The 20330-nt window shown below is 38.8% G+C and overlaps 1 protein-coding gene across 4 annotated transcripts; it reads right to left on the reverse strand.

Annotated features, from left to right (window-relative positions):
• Positions 1-233: 233 nt before the first annotated feature.
• CROT (carnitine O-octanoyltransferase) lies at positions 234-20303 on the reverse strand. Of its 4 annotated transcripts, XR_005601459.1 has the most exons (19): positions 20226-20303; positions 19471-19675; positions 16668-16792; positions 15548-15729; positions 15247-15371; positions 14560-14668; positions 12958-13051; positions 12739-12864; positions 12195-12296; positions 11461-11544; positions 11250-11357; positions 10875-11005; positions 9435-9558; positions 7522-7600; positions 6709-6802; positions 6402-6521; positions 5209-5342; positions 2718-4237; positions 234-994 (listed from the first exon to the last, which is right to left on the reverse strand). XR_005601459.1 is itself a non-coding variant. In XM_039549210.1 (18 exons), the coding sequence occupies exons 2-17, from the start codon at positions 19583-19585 to the stop codon at positions 5222-5224; spliced, it is 1839 nt and encodes a 612-aa protein (XP_039405144.1). In that variant the 5' UTR covers positions 19586-19675; positions 20226-20303; the 3' UTR covers positions 234-994; positions 5209-5221. The 4 variants fall into 4 exon arrangements, 2 of the variants coding, with proteins under 2 accessions (XP_039405144.1, XP_039405143.1); XM_039549210.1 differs by lacking the exon at positions 2718-4237; XM_039549209.1 differs by lacking the exons at positions 234-994; positions 2718-4237 and having other exon boundaries at positions 4404-5342; positions 20226-20302.
• Between the last annotated feature and the right edge of the window lie 27 nt (positions 20304-20330).

The following is a 20330-nucleotide window of genomic DNA, read 5'->3' on the forward strand; positions in this document are numbered from 1 at the left end:
TTTTGTAGATTGTCTAAGCATGTATTCTACTTCTTATATAGAAGTAGTGATGTGGAAAGAAGGATTTACTAACTTCATGGGTAGAGTTAAGTTTTTGGAGGTTAGCTCCCATACTTAGAGCTTCTAGGCTTTCCCTTCTTCTTACTGAGTTGGAGATTGAGCCATGTTCGCTTCCAAGCTGTTTTCTACATTTACAATAAGGGCTGATGATTCACAAGCGTAGATGTGTTCCATTACACATTAAAGTAAGAAGTTAGAAAAGTTTATTTTTAAAAGAATAAATGTGTTAAAAAAAAGAAATGTGTTCTTCTTTACATGATAAGGTAACAAAGAAAAAAAATTCATTACACTGCCTCTAATTATTCACAAAGTTTTGCCAAATTAGTAAACTTGTTGAGTGCATTCTAATGCACTGAAATATTTCAAAGTTTTTCATAGCCATGGTGCTTACAGGTGATTATCGTCTCATGCCAACTTCCTTGGAGAGTATTTGTCAGAAGAGTTACATGACTGTTAAGCGATGACCTGAATATCTGGTTTTGGCAGACTATATTCATCGAAACAGTTTTTTGCAGATCACCAGTTTCTGGCAGTATTTAAACCATACGTCCTTCCATAGCAATTCAGCAAAATGTTTTACTCTCAGTATATCAAGCAAACTTGAAGGAAAATAAGTTTCAAGCATCTACTTTTAACTCTAGGTAGAAATCTACTTTTTTTAAAAGCGAGGTTCTTCCTGGAATACTGCCTGTGGAGAAATGCCATCTTCACACACCAGAAGTAAAAAAAACCTATGCTCATTGAAATTGACAGAAATGACATAGTTAAAAGAGAGCAAATGAATTTCATGCCTTCTTTATGAGCAGCAGAATTTGTCATACACTTACCTAATGAATCGAGTAGCTCCTGGTACAATCCATGAGCAACAACTCAGAGTGGTACAGATACTATGAGGAGCTTCTGTGAAGGCAGTGGGATTCCACAGAGTACAAATCTGACATGGGTAACAGAAAGTGAGAAAGAATTGAGCTTCAGTCCCGCATACTGGCTGGTTTTCTAGACATATCTAGTGATATAGTCACATATCTAGTGGATAATTCTAAATTTTCTTCTCCCACAAAATGAGTACTTTGAAACTAAATTATGAGCTGTAGTGAATTCAGTGCTTAATGAATATACTTTACAACACTGATTACCAAGATGCTTTACATATTGAGTTTTGATTTTCTAGATTCCTGACCAAGGCTAAACCAACTGCTGCTTATATAAGACTTGCTGTTGATATTAATTAGCTAGAAGTAGATTCTCTTAATGTTTGGGAACATTAAGAAAATTAATGCATGAGCTTCCTCTAGTTTTCAATCACAGTTAGGTACCTAGCTTAGTTAATAATTTTTGAGAACTTCTACTGTTTTTCTTCTGTGCAAAACAGGAAGATTTTCAAAGGTATAAAATGAATAGGGATTAGATACCACACTGCTGTGTAAGCCAGGAAAATGTCTCTACATTTTTAGGAATGGCCAGTGGCTCTCCTTTAGGAGTTTTAGATGGCATTGGGTGTGGAATTTCTCCTTTAGGAGTTTGGAAAAATTTTGATTTTCAAAACATGCTGAGAATATAGCCCATGAAAGGTAATTTCTTTATAGGCAAGCTCCAAATCACTGGTTGCTTTTGAGTGTGGACATATGTTTACCCTGCAGTTCCAAAGGCCTTTGCAGGTGATGTGGGCTTGTTCAGTGTTTCGTGACTGGGCTCCCACAGCCGAGACAACTCCATAGCATTATCCTCGTGGCAGCTTACACAAGACCAATGGAAAATAAACTCTCATCGCGAAAATGTGTGCTGTCTCCACTTCACTGCTATAATTCAGTCTAATTGGATATATTTAATAGCAGCATATCCACAAATGTTGTGACTATGCTCTGAACAGGATGTAGAAACACTTCTACTGCAGTCCTCCATCGGATTATGTCTAGAAATACCCATATAATTTTTTTTTCTGGTGTTGAATATCTGCTTCCACACACAGACTGCTTCAGCAGCCAAGGAAAATGTTTGCATTGTTGTTACCTTGAATCAGGAAAAAAACCTGAGCTTTTATCTGCACAAAGTTTGCAAGTGCCATACAAGTTACAGAACGCTTCTTAAAAATATATATATTGAAATATTCTTTTTTAAAATGAACATAAACACCAAGAAACTGAGGTCCTGAGTGGGTGTTAAGTGTTTAGACCAAGTACATGCTTTCTTAGAGGTTAAAAACTGAAATACAAAATTATCCAGCATGTTATTTGATTGTATGGACGCTTTGGGGGATTAAGTTGTAATTATTCAATGAATGGGACTTGGAGCAGTTTTCCATGTTGCTCAAAGTGAGTCAGAAAGTGCATGACTTGTCAAATAAGACAGGCCAATTTGTTTGGGACAGTTCCTAAAACTAACCAACTAAGATCTGCTTGAAGCAGTAAAAAAAGGCCAGGCTGGGACCCTGGAAAAGTCTGCTTGACCTGACTTCTGGGGCAAGTGAAAATACGGTGAGCACTGTCTGTCTCCTGTCCCCCATCCCAGATGTACAAACAGGAATCTGAACTAGTCATCAGGATAAAGTTTTTCACCTCCAAGGCCATAGAAGCATCACCTCTGTCATTGCTCTATCACAGGTAACAGACTAGAAGCACCACAGGTGGGAACAGCAGCTGGATTCGTTTTTAATTCACCTTTTGGTTTTTCCATTGTGGAGACTGTCAGGAAGCATCAGTTCAAGACAGAAAAGGTCACACATGCACCATGATAGCTCACCACCTCTCCACCATCCAAAATGCAGACAAGATTGCTGTGGTTCAGAGTGCAAGGTTGTAGAGAGAAAGAATCAGCAGCAGTTCTGGACTGAAAAAGGCATCTACTATTCTCTGGTCAGTGTTCAAAGTGGGACATGAAATGCACGAGAGTGAGCACTACCAGCTGCTGAAGCGCAGCTATATGGCAGATTCAGTCTTTTAGATGAGACTATTAAGGATGTTTCACTACACGTGGTTTTGGTACAATTCCATAAATAGTTTCCTTAAAACCCGTAACTAATAAATAACTGAAGTACATTTGCTTTAAGTGCCCAACCCTCTTCCACCAGCACAAAATTCATAGTTACTCAAATTAAAGAGTACACAGCAGTCCTGAAAAAACCTCACTGGCTTGCCAAATTGAAAGCAAAGGACTGGGTGGAGAGCTCCAGGCACGGAGAGCAGCTCTGCAGCACAGAGCACCTGTGCCCATGAAGAAGGGTACAAAAACAGGGAGAGGCTTTGAGGGCAGAGGCACTGGAGATGAAATGCTTTACACAACAAGGAAATTAATACCACATTCATGAATTCACGCATCCACAGCACATAACAAGTAGCTCTAACAACTCACACAATTTAAATTTGTTCTCCCTGGATACACTTCTGGCTTCAGTTTCTCTAGGCAAGACTCAAAACTGTCTCAGCTGAACAGGAAATTCTGCTTATGCTGCTGATTGAATGCCATTTTCTCAATGATTCACTTTCTGAAAATGTTGCCCTTTTTCTTTATTTCTGTCAGGGTTTCCATGTTCCCAGAAATCCTCAGAAAGGCAGGAGTAGGTGTATGGAAAATAAATGCAAATAAATGCAAAATTACACCCTTCTTCAGACTTCAGGCTTTTTTGAATGAATGTTCAAAGCAAACTGCCCTTATCACAATTGAGGGAGGTGAAAGGTTGTAACTATCAGAGAGAACTTATTAAAATAAAGAATAAAAATCATCAGGCATAGCTTGATCCAAAATCCTAATCTATCTCACAGAAATCACAGCATCATAAAGACACAGGCTTCACTGCCCATGAGATTTCAGAAAGTCATTTACCTCTGAGAAAGAGGGTGGGTTATCATAAGCACTGCAGAACAGGGATGGATTCTTTCTCTGTATATACAGAGTTTTGGAAGATCTCAAACTATGAAACATTGGATGCCTGTCATATGTAACTGAGACAAGACATACAGATAGCTCAGTAAAGGCAAGGAAACAAAAGGCTGAAATGAGGAGACCATTTTTTGAGGCAACAAGACACAGTGTAACATACCCCAGACTGTAGAGAAGTGTCAGGTATTAAGGGAGGAAATAAAAAGGGGAAGTATTCTTGCTACTGTGGACAAAAAATATGCAACAGAGCTTCCAGAGGGCAAAGAGACTGGTTCCATGTTAGCTGAAAATTGAGTTGTTTCTGTAAAATAAATAATAGTATTTGATCTCTCTGAAACTCTAAAAGCTAGAGAAGAAACGAGTACTTCAAAATCTCTGTTTCAAATTCACCTGTCTCCAAGATCATCTCTCTCACAATGTTCCTACACAATGTTACACAGTCCAGCCATAAATCAATAAATACAAAGTTGATTTTTAGAAAATTTTATTTCTGTAATAGGAAAATACAAAGCTGCTCAGAGGAATCAAGTATTAAAATCCTGAGAACCATATCAAACTGTATTTAGTGCTTACTTTTATTGTGCATTATTAGCGTAAAGCAGCAGGTATTCACAGTTCACTAGAGAATGAAAACTGAGAAATTTGAAACTCATGCTGCTTTCTGTCTTTATTATTGAGTAATTCTTTTTCAAAATACTTCAAACTGTAGTGCTCTCATACTACAAATGTAGTGGGAACATCCCCGTTCATGGATGCAGCATTTATTTGGTATAATCCTGATAGTAAAAAATGAAAGATAACTTATAAAGTACCACATAACCTGATGGAGGCAGCCCTTCTGTTTCATAAACCACTATGAATAGGAAGCATAATCACATAAGAGGATAGTGTGGTTACTTTTAAGTACACAGTTAAGTGCTCCACTGCCATAAACACTATCAGTAGACTACAAACTATTCTACACATGACTACTAAGGTCATAAATACAAGTCACCCATCAATTCTCCACTCCAACACCCCATCCCTAAGTATGTTTGCATTGTTGTGGCATATTTTAATATTGCATAGTTCTACACAGGTAAGGTACTACTGCTTGCATTGCTGTTGCAAATGGCTACATTATTCTTAAATGGGTACTGTTACCACAGTAAATCTCATAAAAATAGGTACATGTCACATAGATCATTAAATGTCTTGAATGTAAGAGTACTCTTGAGTAGCATTTCATTTTTAAGTACTACATGTAACTTGTGAGCTTGCAAAGCCTCTTACATCATTATTGAGCTTACAGCTGAGCTGTAACTGTTAACTGCAGCATGGCATGAAAACACTGGAACAGAGTTCTGCACAGCACTTCTGCATCAGTCTCTGGACAGGATTTCCAAGAAGAACAGGTAGTAACGATCCTATCAATATAGAAAACAGTGAAATCACCACTCTTAATTGTGAAGGTCTAGGATAAAGTCATACAAATTTTCCTGAGATGTGGAATTACTGACATAAATTCTTAAGTAGACTGTCACATAAACACAGTCTCAACATTAAAAAAGGACTCTGATCCCTAGTGCCTTCAGTAAGCAATAATGTTGACAGATCTTGAAATCAGACACTTTGATTTAAATACCCATTACTACATACACGGTGACCAACTTTTCTGCTTACATCTGAAAATGCAGTGAATTATATTTCTTCTTTTTCTACAACTAGTTTAAGGTTTTAGGTACTTCTTTCTATTTATCTAATAAAAGGTATATCTTGATTTAGTTCTATTTATTTTAAGACAGCCATAGATCAAAGTATTAATGGCTTGTATTCTCAAACTGATTTGAATGGGCACACAAACCCATGCTTAGCTTTAGGAAGACATAATTTGAATTACACCTAAAACAGCAATTTATCTCTACACATTCTAACCAAAGTAGTTTTAGATTTCACTAAAAAGCAGTAATTTTTGTCCATAAGAAGTAAGCCAAAGTTCGATCTTTTCAAATCATATGATTTTTGGAGAAGTGAACCCAAATGTTTTAGCCTCTCCTTGTCAAAAAAGTCTGGTTTGAGTCGAGATGTGTGTCACTGCCAAGAACGATGGGCAGTGTGCTCACCTGTCCTCTCATCTGCTCTAGCTCAGCCAAAAAACCCCTTTATATGTTCCAAATAATCTCTGAAATGACAGCCTATTTTAAAGTTAACTCCTTTTGCTGCTCCCTTCTTTCACCTTCCCTACTCTTTATTTCTGCTTCTTGTCAGTATCTTGGTGCTCACCTGCCCTCCACCACTCATCCTGCCTCCCACACATGCTTTCCCAGAATGCCAATGCCTCTATTCTCATGTACCTCACTTCTCAACCTCTTCTGACACATTCAGCCATATTTCTTTGGTATTTTCCTTTCTTCATTCTAGCTGTTGGCCGCCTTTCCCTCTGTGACAAATGCAGAACCATATCCAAATTGAAATTATATCCTTACCTGTCATCTCTAATTGAATAAAAAAAGCCATAGCCATGTTGTACCATAGGGAGTGCAGATCCACTAAACCTAGTGTAGCCAGTCAGACTAGTTGAAAGGACAAAATTCCCACCTCCTCCACTGCAAAACAACACAAAACAAAAGCAGCACTTTTAAAGACAATTTAAGACAAAGTGCGTTTTACAAAACAGTTATTTTGTTGTAGAGATCAAGAAATCAGCACGCACAAGGCCAATGTAAAAAAGGCCTTGGTATACAATCAAGGGTTGAGGGACACAACTCCCCACAGGACAAGAATATGAATTACCTGGCTGTGAAGGCCTTATCCCCATAGAGTTCTGGCACTGGCAGTCCTTGCTCCTGTGCTATGAGGAGGAGACCCAGAAGATGACGATCAAAGCCTATCAAATAAATGCAAATACTGAATCATTAACAGCAGCTGCTCTTCTGCTTCTTCTGGTCTGGATAGCTGGGAGCTCAAATAGCAGCTGAAGGACAGGTGAACAACAGCATCATATTGTAGCATCCAAAAACATTCCCACTATTTGATCTAAGAGGTCTTCAACACTTTCAACTTGCAGCACTGAGCTCAAAAGCAAATGATTTAAGTAACAGAGACCCAGCACAGCTCCTGCAGAGAACAAAACCCAAGAAAACTCCCATTTCAGTCAAGGAGGAAGAGTTCCTCACAGTGAAAGTGGCCCATGGGCAATTATGTCAACACAGCGAAAAGGCTTTCAGGGCCACGACTGCCCTGAATTGTGATAGCACACCAAGTAGTCTGGAGAGAGTATCAAGTTCATCAGGTTCATTTCCCAGCTACTCTTTCTTAAGCATAGAATAGTTTACAGCACTAACACAGGTGGGTTAGAATCTCACCCAATCTCTCCTCTGCCCTAAAAGACTACTTTCACTTATCAGCCAAGCACATATTTGACCAGAAGGTATTCCAAAGTAATGTTTAGCTGGGAAAAAAACTGAATTAATATTCCAAGTGAACATAGTTCACTTAGTTTTTATTCAGTTTGAAAATAAGGAGACAGAGAAAATATACTAGCATACAATGATACTCCCTTTTCACCCACAAGGAAAAAAACCAAAAATTTTTATCCCAGAGTACCTTTTCCATTCTCACATTCTTTCCTCATTTTATTGTGCTTTGCAAATGCCTTATGCATCAGTTGTAGCTGTTGGTAAGTCTGTAAAGTAGGGGGGGAGACAGGATTTAAAAAGAAAAGAAAGAAAAAGAAAAACCAATCCAAATGAGTAACACATCATCAATCACAGATCAGCAGGTTTTTCCCTTTCATAGTTTCTAACAATTTTAGATAGAAGAAAATGGAGGAACTTGAAAGGTACATTAGAACCTCTCTCAAACCCTTTCTCCAAAGTCCAGATTCCCTTTTCAGGAGAATGTGCTTGTTTGTTTCCTGTATTTCTGTTCTCTTACTCAGACTGCTTTCGAACTGAACAATATCCTAAACCTCATCCTCTTTCCCAAATAACCTGGAACAATGGAAAGGAACCTGTGTGAACCAGAGTGATCAAACCCAAAAACCTTCTACAATACAATTTATTTAGAAGGTCACTAGCTTCTACTAGATGCATTCCCAAATTTTCACTGCTGATTGCAGTGATCTGCCCAACATCGTGTTTTTTCAAGTTTATATTAAAACTTATGTAAGTCAGAGAGAATAAAATAACATGGTTTTTGTAAAAGAGGTCTTGAGAAACAGTCCTAGATGCTCAAGATCATGACTTCCAAGATCTTAGATCTTGATAGCTCTTTGACTACTTAAAAAGCGCTTTTTATCCTTTTATTCACCACACATGAGACTGCAGCAGAGAATGCGAAACAAGGACAGCAGCCACTCAATTTGGATAAAAATCAAGCTACCAAGCTGACAAGGGGCAAAAGAAAATTTAAGATAAAACGATTTTTTCCAAAGCATCTTGACTTTAAGGTACTAAAAATTACATAAAGGCAGACTTTTAAGCATGTTAATTTCAATACTATAGAACAGATTTTTAAAGCTCCAGGTGATGGTACCAAAAAAAACCCCAAAACAACAATAGGGAGATATTTGGAGATGCTATTTAACATTACAAAGAGAAAAAGGCTACAGTTAGTGTTGGAAGTTACACACTAGTAGTAGTAGCAGTAGTAACCACAGAAGCCCGATAATTGGTTAGAAGGTAACTGAGGAGCAGGGAGGTAATAGGAATCCATATTTGGAATAGGAAAGCAGGTTTGGAAGACAGCCAGAAAACGGAGTTTTAAAACTGCACTACATGCCAAAAGCCAGTGAAGACCAGGAAAATGTACTCTTCAAGGCTAGAATAATCAATCACATGCTTTCTGACAGCCGTTTTCCTCTGTGTTTTTCAGATGCATTTATAATATTGATTTTTCTGAAGCTATGTTGCCCTTTGTCTCAAAAACCCTCTCCTTGCTTAATTGCTCAGGCTCTGAGAAATGTGCAGTGAGGACAACAGAAAGAGCTTTTGTAGAGCTCTTGCTTGGCAAGCAGGCATGACCTGCTTTGCCAGCCAAGCACCAGAGGGTAGTTGCTGGGAAAAGAAAAGGTCTCTGGTTCAGCTACTCAAACTCTGGAATACATCCCTGTTACCACTAGCACACAAACAGATTTCAATCTTGCTCTCAGATGCAACTCTTACATAAATATTTCCTGATTTCACTTGAAAATTAAAACAACAGAACAGCAGCAGAATACTTTGGTCCCAACCCAGTAACTTTTTGAGGTGTGAAATAAATCAGGGTGAATATAATTCAAAGAAAATTATACTCTTGAACCCAAAAGGTAAATAGCACAGAAAATCAAGCAAGCCCACACATGTGCATATATCAGTCACTATGACCAGAACCAGAACTCAAGCAACCCAACATCTGAAATTTGTCTCACTGGAAAGGCACCAACTCCCATCAGTGAGACAACAGAGAAACGAATTTGAAGCGGTTCAGATGACAGGCTTTCTAATACTCAATGATGAAAGTAGCATTTCTGTATTTACACTCTCAGAGGGATCCAGCATGGACTTGCACCATTCCACTGCTTCCACAGTACATGGTCTTATGGTCTCTGTGCGGCCATGATAGAAACGCCTGGTCATGGCAGTTTCGTAACAGCAGCCCGGACTAAGAATAAAAATTAGGGAAGAGTGTCTCATTAACTTAACAAAACTATTTGCTCTCTCAAGGACTAAAAAAGTCCTGCAAAAGATCTTGCACATCTAGCTCAGTTACAAGTACCAGAAACCCATTAATTTTCTTTAAGTTACGTGTCTGAAAAAGAGCCACAAAGCAACTCTATGTGCTTTTATGTGACAGATGACTGAAAAAAAGTCCCAGTACTATAATAATACCTTGAAAAGACTGCATTGCCATGAATATTTTCTGTAGACTACAGATCCACCAGCCTCTAGCAAAAATAGCTGAAATTACACAAGCTTCAGTTTCACTACATAATTCCACCTACACCATCCAAACCCTCAAAAATTAAGAGACACATTCGAAATAAGCAATGTGTTCTGAAGAATTTAGAGGGAAAAGGTCAAAACCTTCTCTGCTGCATACTGACAGCCATCCAGCTTTCACAGGGAGCAACTCCAGCTCTATGACAGTCTACCGCTTAATATACAACCTACATGAAACACACTTGCGCGTTTACAACAGACCAAGGCTATTTTAGTCAGATAATTTATTGGTCCTGATGTTCAGCGAACCAAGAGTTACCAACCATTGTTATGATGGGCCACACCTCACCAGTGACTAAACATCACACTCCTATGATGAAACCCTCCTCCTTCTGAAGCAAGCAATACTCCACTGGTCAGTAATGACTTACACAAGCCATAATGAGCGCTAGTTAGCAAAAAAATTGGGAACATCAATAACAGGAAAAATGACACCTTTTAATTGGTAATACAAAATTAAATGCCACATCCAAAAATGCAGAGGCAGGCATTTGAAGGGTCACTATCTCTATCTCTATTATTTTGCCCAAACCTTCACCTCCAGTATTGCCAGAGAAAGTGAGACACTGAAGTTTGTGAGGCCTTTTACAGGCTTGGAAGACTCAACATTTTACTGATGGCTGTCGCATGCTACAGACAAAACTCTCTTCTATATTTGAGCAACTATTTGACATTAGAGAATCCTGACCCACTGTGGATTTGGTGTTTGTCCGAGTGTTTCCCTTGTACAGCCCGAATTCAAGTTTTCAAGGACTGTGTTCTGCCATCCATTCCACAATATGTTACATGTATTATCCCTACGGGCACAAGTACACAGTTCTTCTGAAGCAAGTATGGCCCTGTGCAACTGCTACTGTAAAACCCCCTTAGTTCCTCATTCTTACATCCCAATAGCAAATTACATATTAACACTGCAAAGCCACTGCACCCCTCTACTCAAGAAACTAGTTTTTTATTCCTAATCTGGTATTTTCTTACCGTCCATGGCATTTGTAATAAGCAAGCTGAAGGGCAAGCTGCACAAATGTATCAGGATGAAGTTTACTTTTTCTAATCAATGCTTTGCCAAAGGATGTGAAGGCATAAGACACCAGCTGCAAGTCAGATACCTGTCATACCAAAGGAGGTAAAACAACAGAAGTCAAGAAGTATCACAACTTGGCCCACTGCAAAGAAAACACACTCAACATGCACCAATGTTACAAATTTAACCATGGTGTTAAATTCAACAATTAATCAGTAACATACTCATTCCTGTTCTCCAGCATGAAAAAAGACCAACTAAAAACATGCAAATAGAATGAAAAAAAAATAGTATCAGTAACAACTAAGAGAACCAGGAACAAATTTTACCTTCTTGTAATACAATTCTTTAGTACGTCCAATTTCATTTATAATTTTTGGATCCACTGTGAATACAAGTTCCTCTGGCCATGGAATATCCCTCACATTATCTGATCCCTGGGAAGAGGAAGACAGAAAGAAAGACACAAAATCAGAAAATGTTATCCATAAGAAAAGACACATTAACGGATAAGCTTGAAAGTTTATAAAGGACAGATACCTTCCATTTTCCCTCATTTTCAATAATCTTCTTTTCGGCATAAGATAACATGGTAATTAAAGCCATGGCATCAAAAGGAGAATGCTAGAATCAGATAAGAGAAGATATTACATTATTTTGCACAAAAGCAAGAAGATCAAACTGTTCTGCTTTTTTCCCTATCCCATTCTTTTTCCTGCAGACCAACAGATTTACTGCACAGTGTTGGACTTGTTCTATAGTTCTACAATACATGAAGAACTACTTAAAGTCCACCCACCATTTTGACTGTTCTGCAGCTGGACAGGGAGGCACAATGTACAACTGCCACAAAAAGGCACGTTTAAGGAAAAATACAAGCCCTTCTGGCCATGCAATATGCATGCACAGGAAAAAAAAAAGTTTAAAAAACAACAACAACAAAAGTTTAAAATAATGTAAGTTAAAAAAAATAGCTGTTCAAATGGATATATCAAACAAAGAGTTAATTTTAAGCCTTCTTGTGCATTGTATTATTTTTTTCTTTGGAGCTCCTCATTAAATACTTTCAGAAATAAGATTATGACTTCAGATCCTGTTGTTAATTCATGTATGGTGTAGTATCAAACAGTGAGAAAGCAGACTGCTTTTGGAAACTTACCAAATCAGGTGCCAGGTAAACAATGCTATACTAAAGAGTAACACATTAAGCACTTACTCCAAAGGGGGAAATTCAGTAACTAAATACTCAGAAGATGGAAAAAAATTTAACTTACGTCACAGAATGCACTACAGGTTCCATTGGAAAAGAATATGCTGTTGTAGGATTTATCTCCCCAGCGCACAGTCGGATCACCTGTTAGCCCCAGCCTTGTAAGCTAAAGCAGAAGAAACACACTGTGAACTCTAAAAAACACCGAGAACACTGCCAATCTTTGTAAGCTAAACCTAGTCTACATTAAGATGGCAAGACCTCCCTGACAGATGACATCTTCATCCAGTTCAAGATGAAACATGATTATAAGGCCAAGTTATTAACTAGAAGGGGGATAAAAAGTTAATGACTATGTTTTTGAAGACCCTGAAAGATAGAGGGCTAAAAAGTTATGAAGGTAGATTTCAGCCATTCCCACTTCCAATGTCCTAAAGATTAAAACTATTTAAGTTTTCCTATGGATCAAAAAAGCACATTTTTTGCGTATTTATCTGCTTCATTTTTACTGTTCTGAAAGAGCAAGAGGTGCTACTGCTGCATATATATGCAGGAGAAATTTTTATGTAAAGATGATCAGGTATGAATTATCAGAAATTCTTAGCTACCTCGGTGTAGTCCTCAGGAGTTGAATGGGGGCTAGAGTCATCAAGGCAGACCACAAACAAACTTCTCTGAATTTTTTCCAGAAGAGTTAAGTTCTTTGGATCAAGATAAATCAAATATTCCCGGAGCTACAAGGCATAAAAAGACAAAGCTAAGTGAAATAATGTTTTTCCAGTGATCACAATGCTTTTTTCAGGAACCAGCTGTTGAAGTACTCCTACCTCTGCCCATTTGGTCCTTTCATTGCTTGTTAGGGCTGCCAGTCCTGGTCCATCTGGTTCACTATGGCATCTCTTCTGTACATATGAAAGTTGCCTTTAAGAAGATTTCAAAAACTGAAGTTAACAAAGAACAGATGGAAAGAAGGTATAAGTCACCTTGTGTCTCTGTCTCTTTATTGCAAAGCTGGAATTTTGGTTCAACATTCACAAGCCAATGTGAATTTTCAGGAAGCATGAATCAGCTCCCCCAGATTCTAAGGACAATTGAAGACTAGCTCAGTTTTCAGTCACTCAGCACCTTCGAGCCCAGCACAAACTCACATATAAACAATTGTCATGCTAAAGCGTTATTACACACTTAATTTGAAACTAGATTTAAGACTTCAACAGTGCAGGTTGAGACTTTTCAGAGCAGCAGTCATCTGCAGTACTGCAGCTTTACAGCTTTTACAGCGACTAATCACATACCGGACAAACCTTCCCCTCAAGACAAACCCTTAAATTTAAAGCAGAACACTAGCTACAGTAGTACATCCTGAATGTAGAGTCTGAACTACTCAAGAGCAATTCTCTTCCTACTTTTTCCTTTGGAATAACAATTAACAGAGGGGCAATTTTTAGTTTGCAAGTTCGGTTTTTCATATGCTGTTCTTGATGTTAAAGAAACTCCACAAATTACAGGCACTTAATCTGGCTTGTTCTTTGTTCTGGCACTCTTGCCTATTAAATTTCACTACTGATCAGTAGTTACATAGTATCAAAAATGTAAGACAACCATCATGGGGTTATAAAAATAAAGCCGAAGGAAAAAAAACCCACCAAACCACACCCAACCTGCTCTTCCTATAGACAATAGATTTAGAAGGCTTTGTCTGTACTCCAAGTGTTCATGTCTTTGTTACTGGCTTGACTTAACAGGTACAACTACAAAAATTAGAAATGCATACGTTAAAATATTAAGTAATAAAGTACCAGACTATTTTTAAACAGTGATTTTTAGCTTCAATTAGTTCTTGTCTTGCCTGAGGAATTTGGCCATCTACTTTTTGCCAGTTTTAATCACAAGTTTTCTGTTGTGCACTATAAGCAGCACTTTGACAAATGCATTAAATTATTCCGTAGCAAAATTAACAACTCTTCTTTAGTAAGGAGATGCATATAGATCCCAAATCAGTCACAAGAGACTTATGCTGAAACTACTTGTGTATGTGATAGAAGAGTTCAACACATGAGAGTGCTTCAACTTTGATAATGATTAAGTAGCAATGAGACAATTATCAATGAGGATTGTACCTGGATGGAATGACGACAGTTATAACCCTACTAACTCCACGTAAAGAAAGTTCAAAAAAATGATGTTTCCTACTGAAATATCTTCTTTCAGCCCTTTTGTATGATGCTCTACAGATGCATTACAATAGTATATGGAAAGAAGTTGCCATCCACTCAACAAGAATTTACTCAAATCTGAACCTTCAATTAAAGGAGAAGCTGTAGCCTCTCTGACACCTAATTCTTTGGGGTGAAGGGAATGGGCGAAAAAAGCCTCTTTTGTGTGTAGCTTAAATAGCACAGCTAATTTAACATAAGTGTTTTCAAAACCTGGAAATCTCCGGAGGAGTCAGTATGCTGCCTTCATGTACAGCATCAAATGCAAACACCCGACCTCGACACAGGACGATCAAGTGAGATGGGCATTCACCTTCAGCCTCTGAAATGAAAAACAGTGATAAAGGAAAATCCAACCTTGGGGATAAAGTGACAGATACAGAAAAACTCAGCAAGTCCTACAGACCTTTTTTTGTTCAATTCTGAAAACCTGAAGACATTTTAAAAACCAACAGAAGTCACATATAACTTTCCGTGTTACAAATTACTTCAAGTCGTTGTCATTATGTAGTAGCAAATTTAATTTATTTGTGTCTCTTGTAGGCAGGAACTCCCTCTGCTGAAATGAGTGTTCCTTGCTGAATCCACACACACTTGTAACACACACAATTTGTCTTTCATCAATTCTTAATGCTGGCATGCTTATTATATGCATCAGGCTGGTAATACACTATTTGAAGCAGAGCTTTCTTTTACTCTTATTTGGTAAGGACTAAATATTGCACCAAAAAGGGCATTTCTAGGTGAGATACCTTCTTTGCTTCATTATATAAACACTCAACAACCAGTACCTGATTTAGTGCTCAAGAAAGTAAGTATGTTATGGTTAAACTGACCATTCCTTTAGCACATTAATAAAAATCATTTGCTTGTATTAACCCCCAATTTTCATTTGTTTACCAGTTTTAAAGTAAGTGCCAATCGAGTCTCTAGTAATTCCAGGAATTTTGCAAGTGCAGAAGAGCATCCGAAATTGGTTCATGTCCAGAACAGTATTCCCAGACCTCTCTACAGCAACCTTCTCTCTGTAGTAATAAATACAGCAACATTAAGCAAGAGAAATTACAATGATGGAATTAAATCAAGGTAAGACAAACGTGTCTATTACTGCAAAGAATACATGCCAATGAACATAAACATACATATACAATTAAGGGATACAAAGACCATCAATATTTAGGATCAATTATTAAAGCCTTACGCTCGCAACAAATCCCAGTATTTCACGGTGTGCCATATATTTACACATGCTCTGTCTATCTGAGTGCCCTCTTTTGGTGGCCAGCAGTGTTCAATATAGGGACCAGGGCCTCCCATATTACAGTGTATTTGTGTTGAGATGCGAAGATCAAGATAAGCCACATTCAGCCACCAGTCCTCCAGCTGAAATGAAAAATGTTTAACATCAGAACTTATTGTTATTCATTAATTCTTTAATAATCACCTGTCTGTTCAACTGCCTGCTCTTTTTACTTTTTTTTTTTTTTAATACTCTGAATAGTAGTTCATGTATAACACAAGGCAGGACAGTGGTTCGAAACTAACTGCTGAAGATATTGACACATTTAGCTCTTCTATTTTCAAGTTTGAAATAAAATTCAATGCTGCTTAAGAATATTAAACTGTAAATTATGATATTTCTTCCCTGATATTCCTCATCTTAAACTCCTGCAGACGTCAGTTGTGGCAGCTGCGAAAATCACAGATTACTCCATGAGAAGGAAACTAGACTTGTGTTGAGAAGGGATCTGAGACAGACAGTTAGTTCTTAATGTACATTTTCTGCCACCATCTGAAAATCCCGTTTGGACTGCGTCATGTTAGGATTTAGAAAGCCCTCATGAACTCCCCTTGGTAATGACCTTCCTCATATCTCTTTCTCTGTTGAAAGGCAACTTTAAAATGCTACCACATAGCTTCCTTCTGGGAAGAAAAAGAGAGAAACCAAACTCTGAATTCCAGGGTTGGTTTTGTTGGGGTTTTTTTGTTTTGTTTTTTGGTTTTTTGCCAGGGTGAAGAGAGAAGGGACAGATGTCACAGAAGGAGATACTGACAGACAAAGCATGCAAAAGCTGGTAGATAAATGGTAAATTTAAATTTCAATTAGTGAGCTCTCTTAGCCACTCAGCTTTGAAAAAAACAAATGACACATATGTAAGTGAATTCATATCCACAGGCCAAGTGGCAGATGTAAGGAAGATCCTAGGATTTAAAAAAGTGAAATGACTCCTTGAGTTATATCCTGAATAACTGAATTTCCACAAGTTGAATTAAAAGTTTCTCACACTGAATTATGATTTCTTACATATCTAAATACATACCCAATTCCTTCTCATTTTAGCTCTTTCCAGTAATTTCTGATGCAACTCTTTACCAATGCCATTTTCAAATTTTTTAACTATATTCTCGGTTCTTTGATATTCTTCTTGATTTAGAAATGGCTTCACTGTAAAAAGAAAATGTTTTTATTTTAAAGACAACTGTATACTAACATTTAGTCCAAGATTCAGATATTCACAGGCAAGGGAGTAGATGAGAATTAACTTTTCTAAAACAACTATTTGAAGGGAAACACCTTTTAAACACCTGTTAAAAACCTGCAAATAAATCAGTATGCTCTAGTAAAACATAAATGCATACTTTTAAACAAATACAGATGCTAGCAGACTAAAGTAATTGCTGAAAATGGGAAATACCTAACAGATAATTAAATCAAATATATTTACATCTGTAGCTGGAAATACCACGGAGTTCTACCAAGCAATTAAATTTACAGAAACTTTGTTTGTAAATTAACTCATTGAGCCATACATGTCTGCCACCCCACTGCACCAACTGAAAGCTACTTGCCTGTATTTTCTAGTCCATTCATGGTCTACCAGCAACTTGCCCATCAATTTTCACTCACTGTCCCTGTGTTATATCCACCTTTGACGGCAAATGCAGTTACTGCTAGACAGTTTTTCTGGTTTTAATCCACTTGGATTTCTCTCAGATCACGTGCATTATAGGCCAAAGTCCTCCATAAATATCTGCAAAACTAGTCATTATTTTAATCTAAACACTCCTTAAAGACTTTTTACCATGAAATCTATGGTCAGAAACAGGCACTGCTGATGTCATTTTCCATACAGGCACATCTCATTTTTATCCTATACTCACCTGGTGTATAATGTATTTTCTGGTATATTTATACTTAGATTGTGAAGTCAGTGGGAAACAGAATGGAGGGTTGTGTGTGAGGTGTGTTTCTGGTAATTCAATGCCTACCCAATAAGCTCTGGGAAGCTGGAACTTTGGGTTTTCATACTTTCATGTTGAGTTCATGTTTCTGAATCTCAACCTCTGGGCTGGAAGGCTAAATAACACGGCTATGGCCACCTTCTCTGCTCAAGGCTTACTTTCAAAACAGGGTTACTCTTTAAAGAAGAGCTAGCTACTCTAAAGCCTTAAATAAGGCATATTCAGACACATACTTTGTCCAGCTTTTCTAGTTGGCTGGCTTTAAACAAACAAGTGCTTTACCAGCCCACGCCCTGACTAATGTCAAGTGCCTGGAGTTCTCCTCCAACAAATGAAAGACAGCTTCCCAGGACTGATTTAAAGCCTCTATGACGAATCCTTTGGAGGTTCTGAATTGTTCTTCAGAAGCCTCTCCTTTCCTTCACTCACATTTACAGACTAAAATGACAAGCTTAAGCAATGAAATTCACAGAGCTACATCTAGAACTGTGCCCTGCACACTTTGACTTTGAATTATTTGTACAAGGAACGACTGTGGCAAATGCTGGGCTAACTTTTCTCCACCACCAGTGAAACTAAACAAGAGCAACAGTGATCAAAATTATAGAATGATTTTGTACGTGGAATAATAAGCAGCAACTAACTTCAGCATGAAGAAGAAAGGGACGTGATAAGGTATTCATGAAAACAGATCAGAATCAGAAAACGAGCGAACAAATTCACTGTCAGATTTTCTCACTCCATGAGAGAGTTATTTATTAACCTGGAGAGACAGATGACTTTACAAAACTAAACAGCAATTTTGTTATCGCAGGTTCTACTTTTGCAGCACAACTTTAGTTAATCTGCATTACAGCAAAAAGAAAATTTATTATTTTAAACACACATACACACACATTTTTGCTCTAAATGCACCACTTGAACATTCTGCATCAAAAAGCAACGATGTAAGAACACCAAAGCAGGCCATTTCCAGTACTCAGAATAAACAGGAACTCAGAGTAAATGGGAACTCAGAGTAAACTTAAGGAAGTCCATTTTGGGAAAGGGAAAATTTGGTGTGGTATGTTTCTGCTAAGGAAAGTACTTCAACTCTGTTAACATTTGTGTAATACCTGTAAGATAGTAAGATACAAAGCAGATGTTTCAGAAAAAGCTCCATGTCTCAAGAGTTCTGAAAATTATTGAAGAAATAAAGAAAAGTAATCTCAAGACACTTCATAATGTATTTTTATCATTCCCAATATATAATAAAGAACTAACCAGTCATTTCTGCTTTATAAACAAAGCTAGACACACATGCACTGATGTTGTTTTCAAAACTTTTCTGTGATCTTCCTTAGATTAGTCAACATGTCAAGGCAGAAATTATCCAAGCTAATTAATGTGAAAACGCTCACCACTGCTTTTTCCTAGTACTGTGTAGTTAATAAATGTTCTTTCGCACCAATATTAAGTATGAAAAGTTTTAAATAACTGTTTTTTAAAAAAGATCCTGGGCAAACACAGTTATGAACAAGCAGTTATGCAGAACAAAATTTGTAGGTGAAGTATCTTTTATCAGACCAGCTTTTTATTGGAGAGGAAAAAAAAAAGTAAAAAAAACAAATTCCACTCTCAAACCAAAAACTTAACCTTCTCACATGCCAAATTCCCTTGAAGAAAGGTAATTAGGGATAAAAAGGAAACTTACTCAGGTTGCACTGGGCACTTAATTTCCAGTTTTGAGCCTGAAAACGACGTTTGGCACTCTATATTTGTCTGTGTGCCACGCCCCAATTACAATACAAGCTGTCTCTACAATCACTTCTTCAAACATCTTCAGATTAGCCTGGTTACAACAGCACACGACACACTACCATTACAACATTAAGTCATTACCTGCATCAAGATATTTACTCAAAGATTCATCAAGAGGAGGTACTGGCAGGGAAGGCAGAGAATCTTGGTACTGAAACGTTCGCTCCTCTGAGGATTCAAGCACTTGCTTTTCCATGTTGCAGGTCTGCAGCACAACCAGGCTATTCACGAAGCCCACGTTCGATGACGAATCCCCCCACACTGTTCTCTCCCCTGCTCCGTCCTCCTGCCATTTACACGGTAAAAGACAGATATCAGGGAACGTTCCCCGACGAAGCACGGACCGAGGGTTTCTTGTTGGCTTGCAGCCACGAGAGGCACACACACAACAGGGGGAAACGATGACTAGGCGGCTACTGATGCTTTCTCCAGCATGTCGCGATTATCCAGCGCCACGACTGTGGCTTTCTTTCCCAAGGAGAAGCCAGTCAGCCCCGGGACACCCGCCCGAGACCAGAGGATACCTGGGGAAGGGGGAATCACATCCCAGCCCGGCTGGCGGTCCTTCCTCGACCTCCCCCGCAGACCCCCCCAAGGCCCCCGCCCAAGCCCCGACCCCAGCGCTCCCCGGGCGGAGCCGAGACGGGCCGGGCCGGGCGCGGGGCCCTCGGTACCACGGCAGGGTTTACAGCGGCTCACGGCCTGCGTCGAGGAAAGCCCCGGAGAGCCCCAGGCGAACGGGGCCTGGGCGTAAGGAGACAGCCGAGCCGAGCCCACCCCTCTGCCCCGCCGCCGCGCACCCCCGAGGAATGAGGCCGGCGGGGGCCACCGCTCACCCCGGCCCCGCCGATCCCGGATCCCGGCCCACAGCCCCGGCCGCCGCCTTCGCCTCTGCCCCACTTCCCAGCGGGTCCGGAAGCCGCGCGGGGCGGGGCGGCCGG

The sequence above is a fragment of the Corvus cornix genome, chromosome 2 (genome assembly GCF_000738735.6).
Source record: "Corvus cornix cornix isolate S_Up_H32 chromosome 2, ASM73873v5, whole genome shotgun sequence".
Lineage (NCBI taxonomy): Eukaryota > Metazoa > Chordata > Aves > Passeriformes > Corvidae > Corvus > Corvus cornix.

Excerpts from the sequence above, each read along its gene's own strand:
- CROT (XM_039549210.1), bottom strand. The coding sequence starts at position 19,585 with ATGGAAAAGCAAGTGCTTGAATCCTCAGAGGAGCGAACGTTTCAGTAC. Across the intron at positions 11,545-12,194 it reads CCTGTAGTGCATTCTGTGAC|CATTCTCCTTTTGATGCCAT; the intron begins GTAAGTTAAATT and ends ATCTGATTCTAG. Across the intron at positions 5,343-6,401 it reads TATTCAATTAGAGATGACAG|GATCGTTACTACCTGTTCTT; the intron begins GTAAGGATATAA and ends CTATATTGATAG.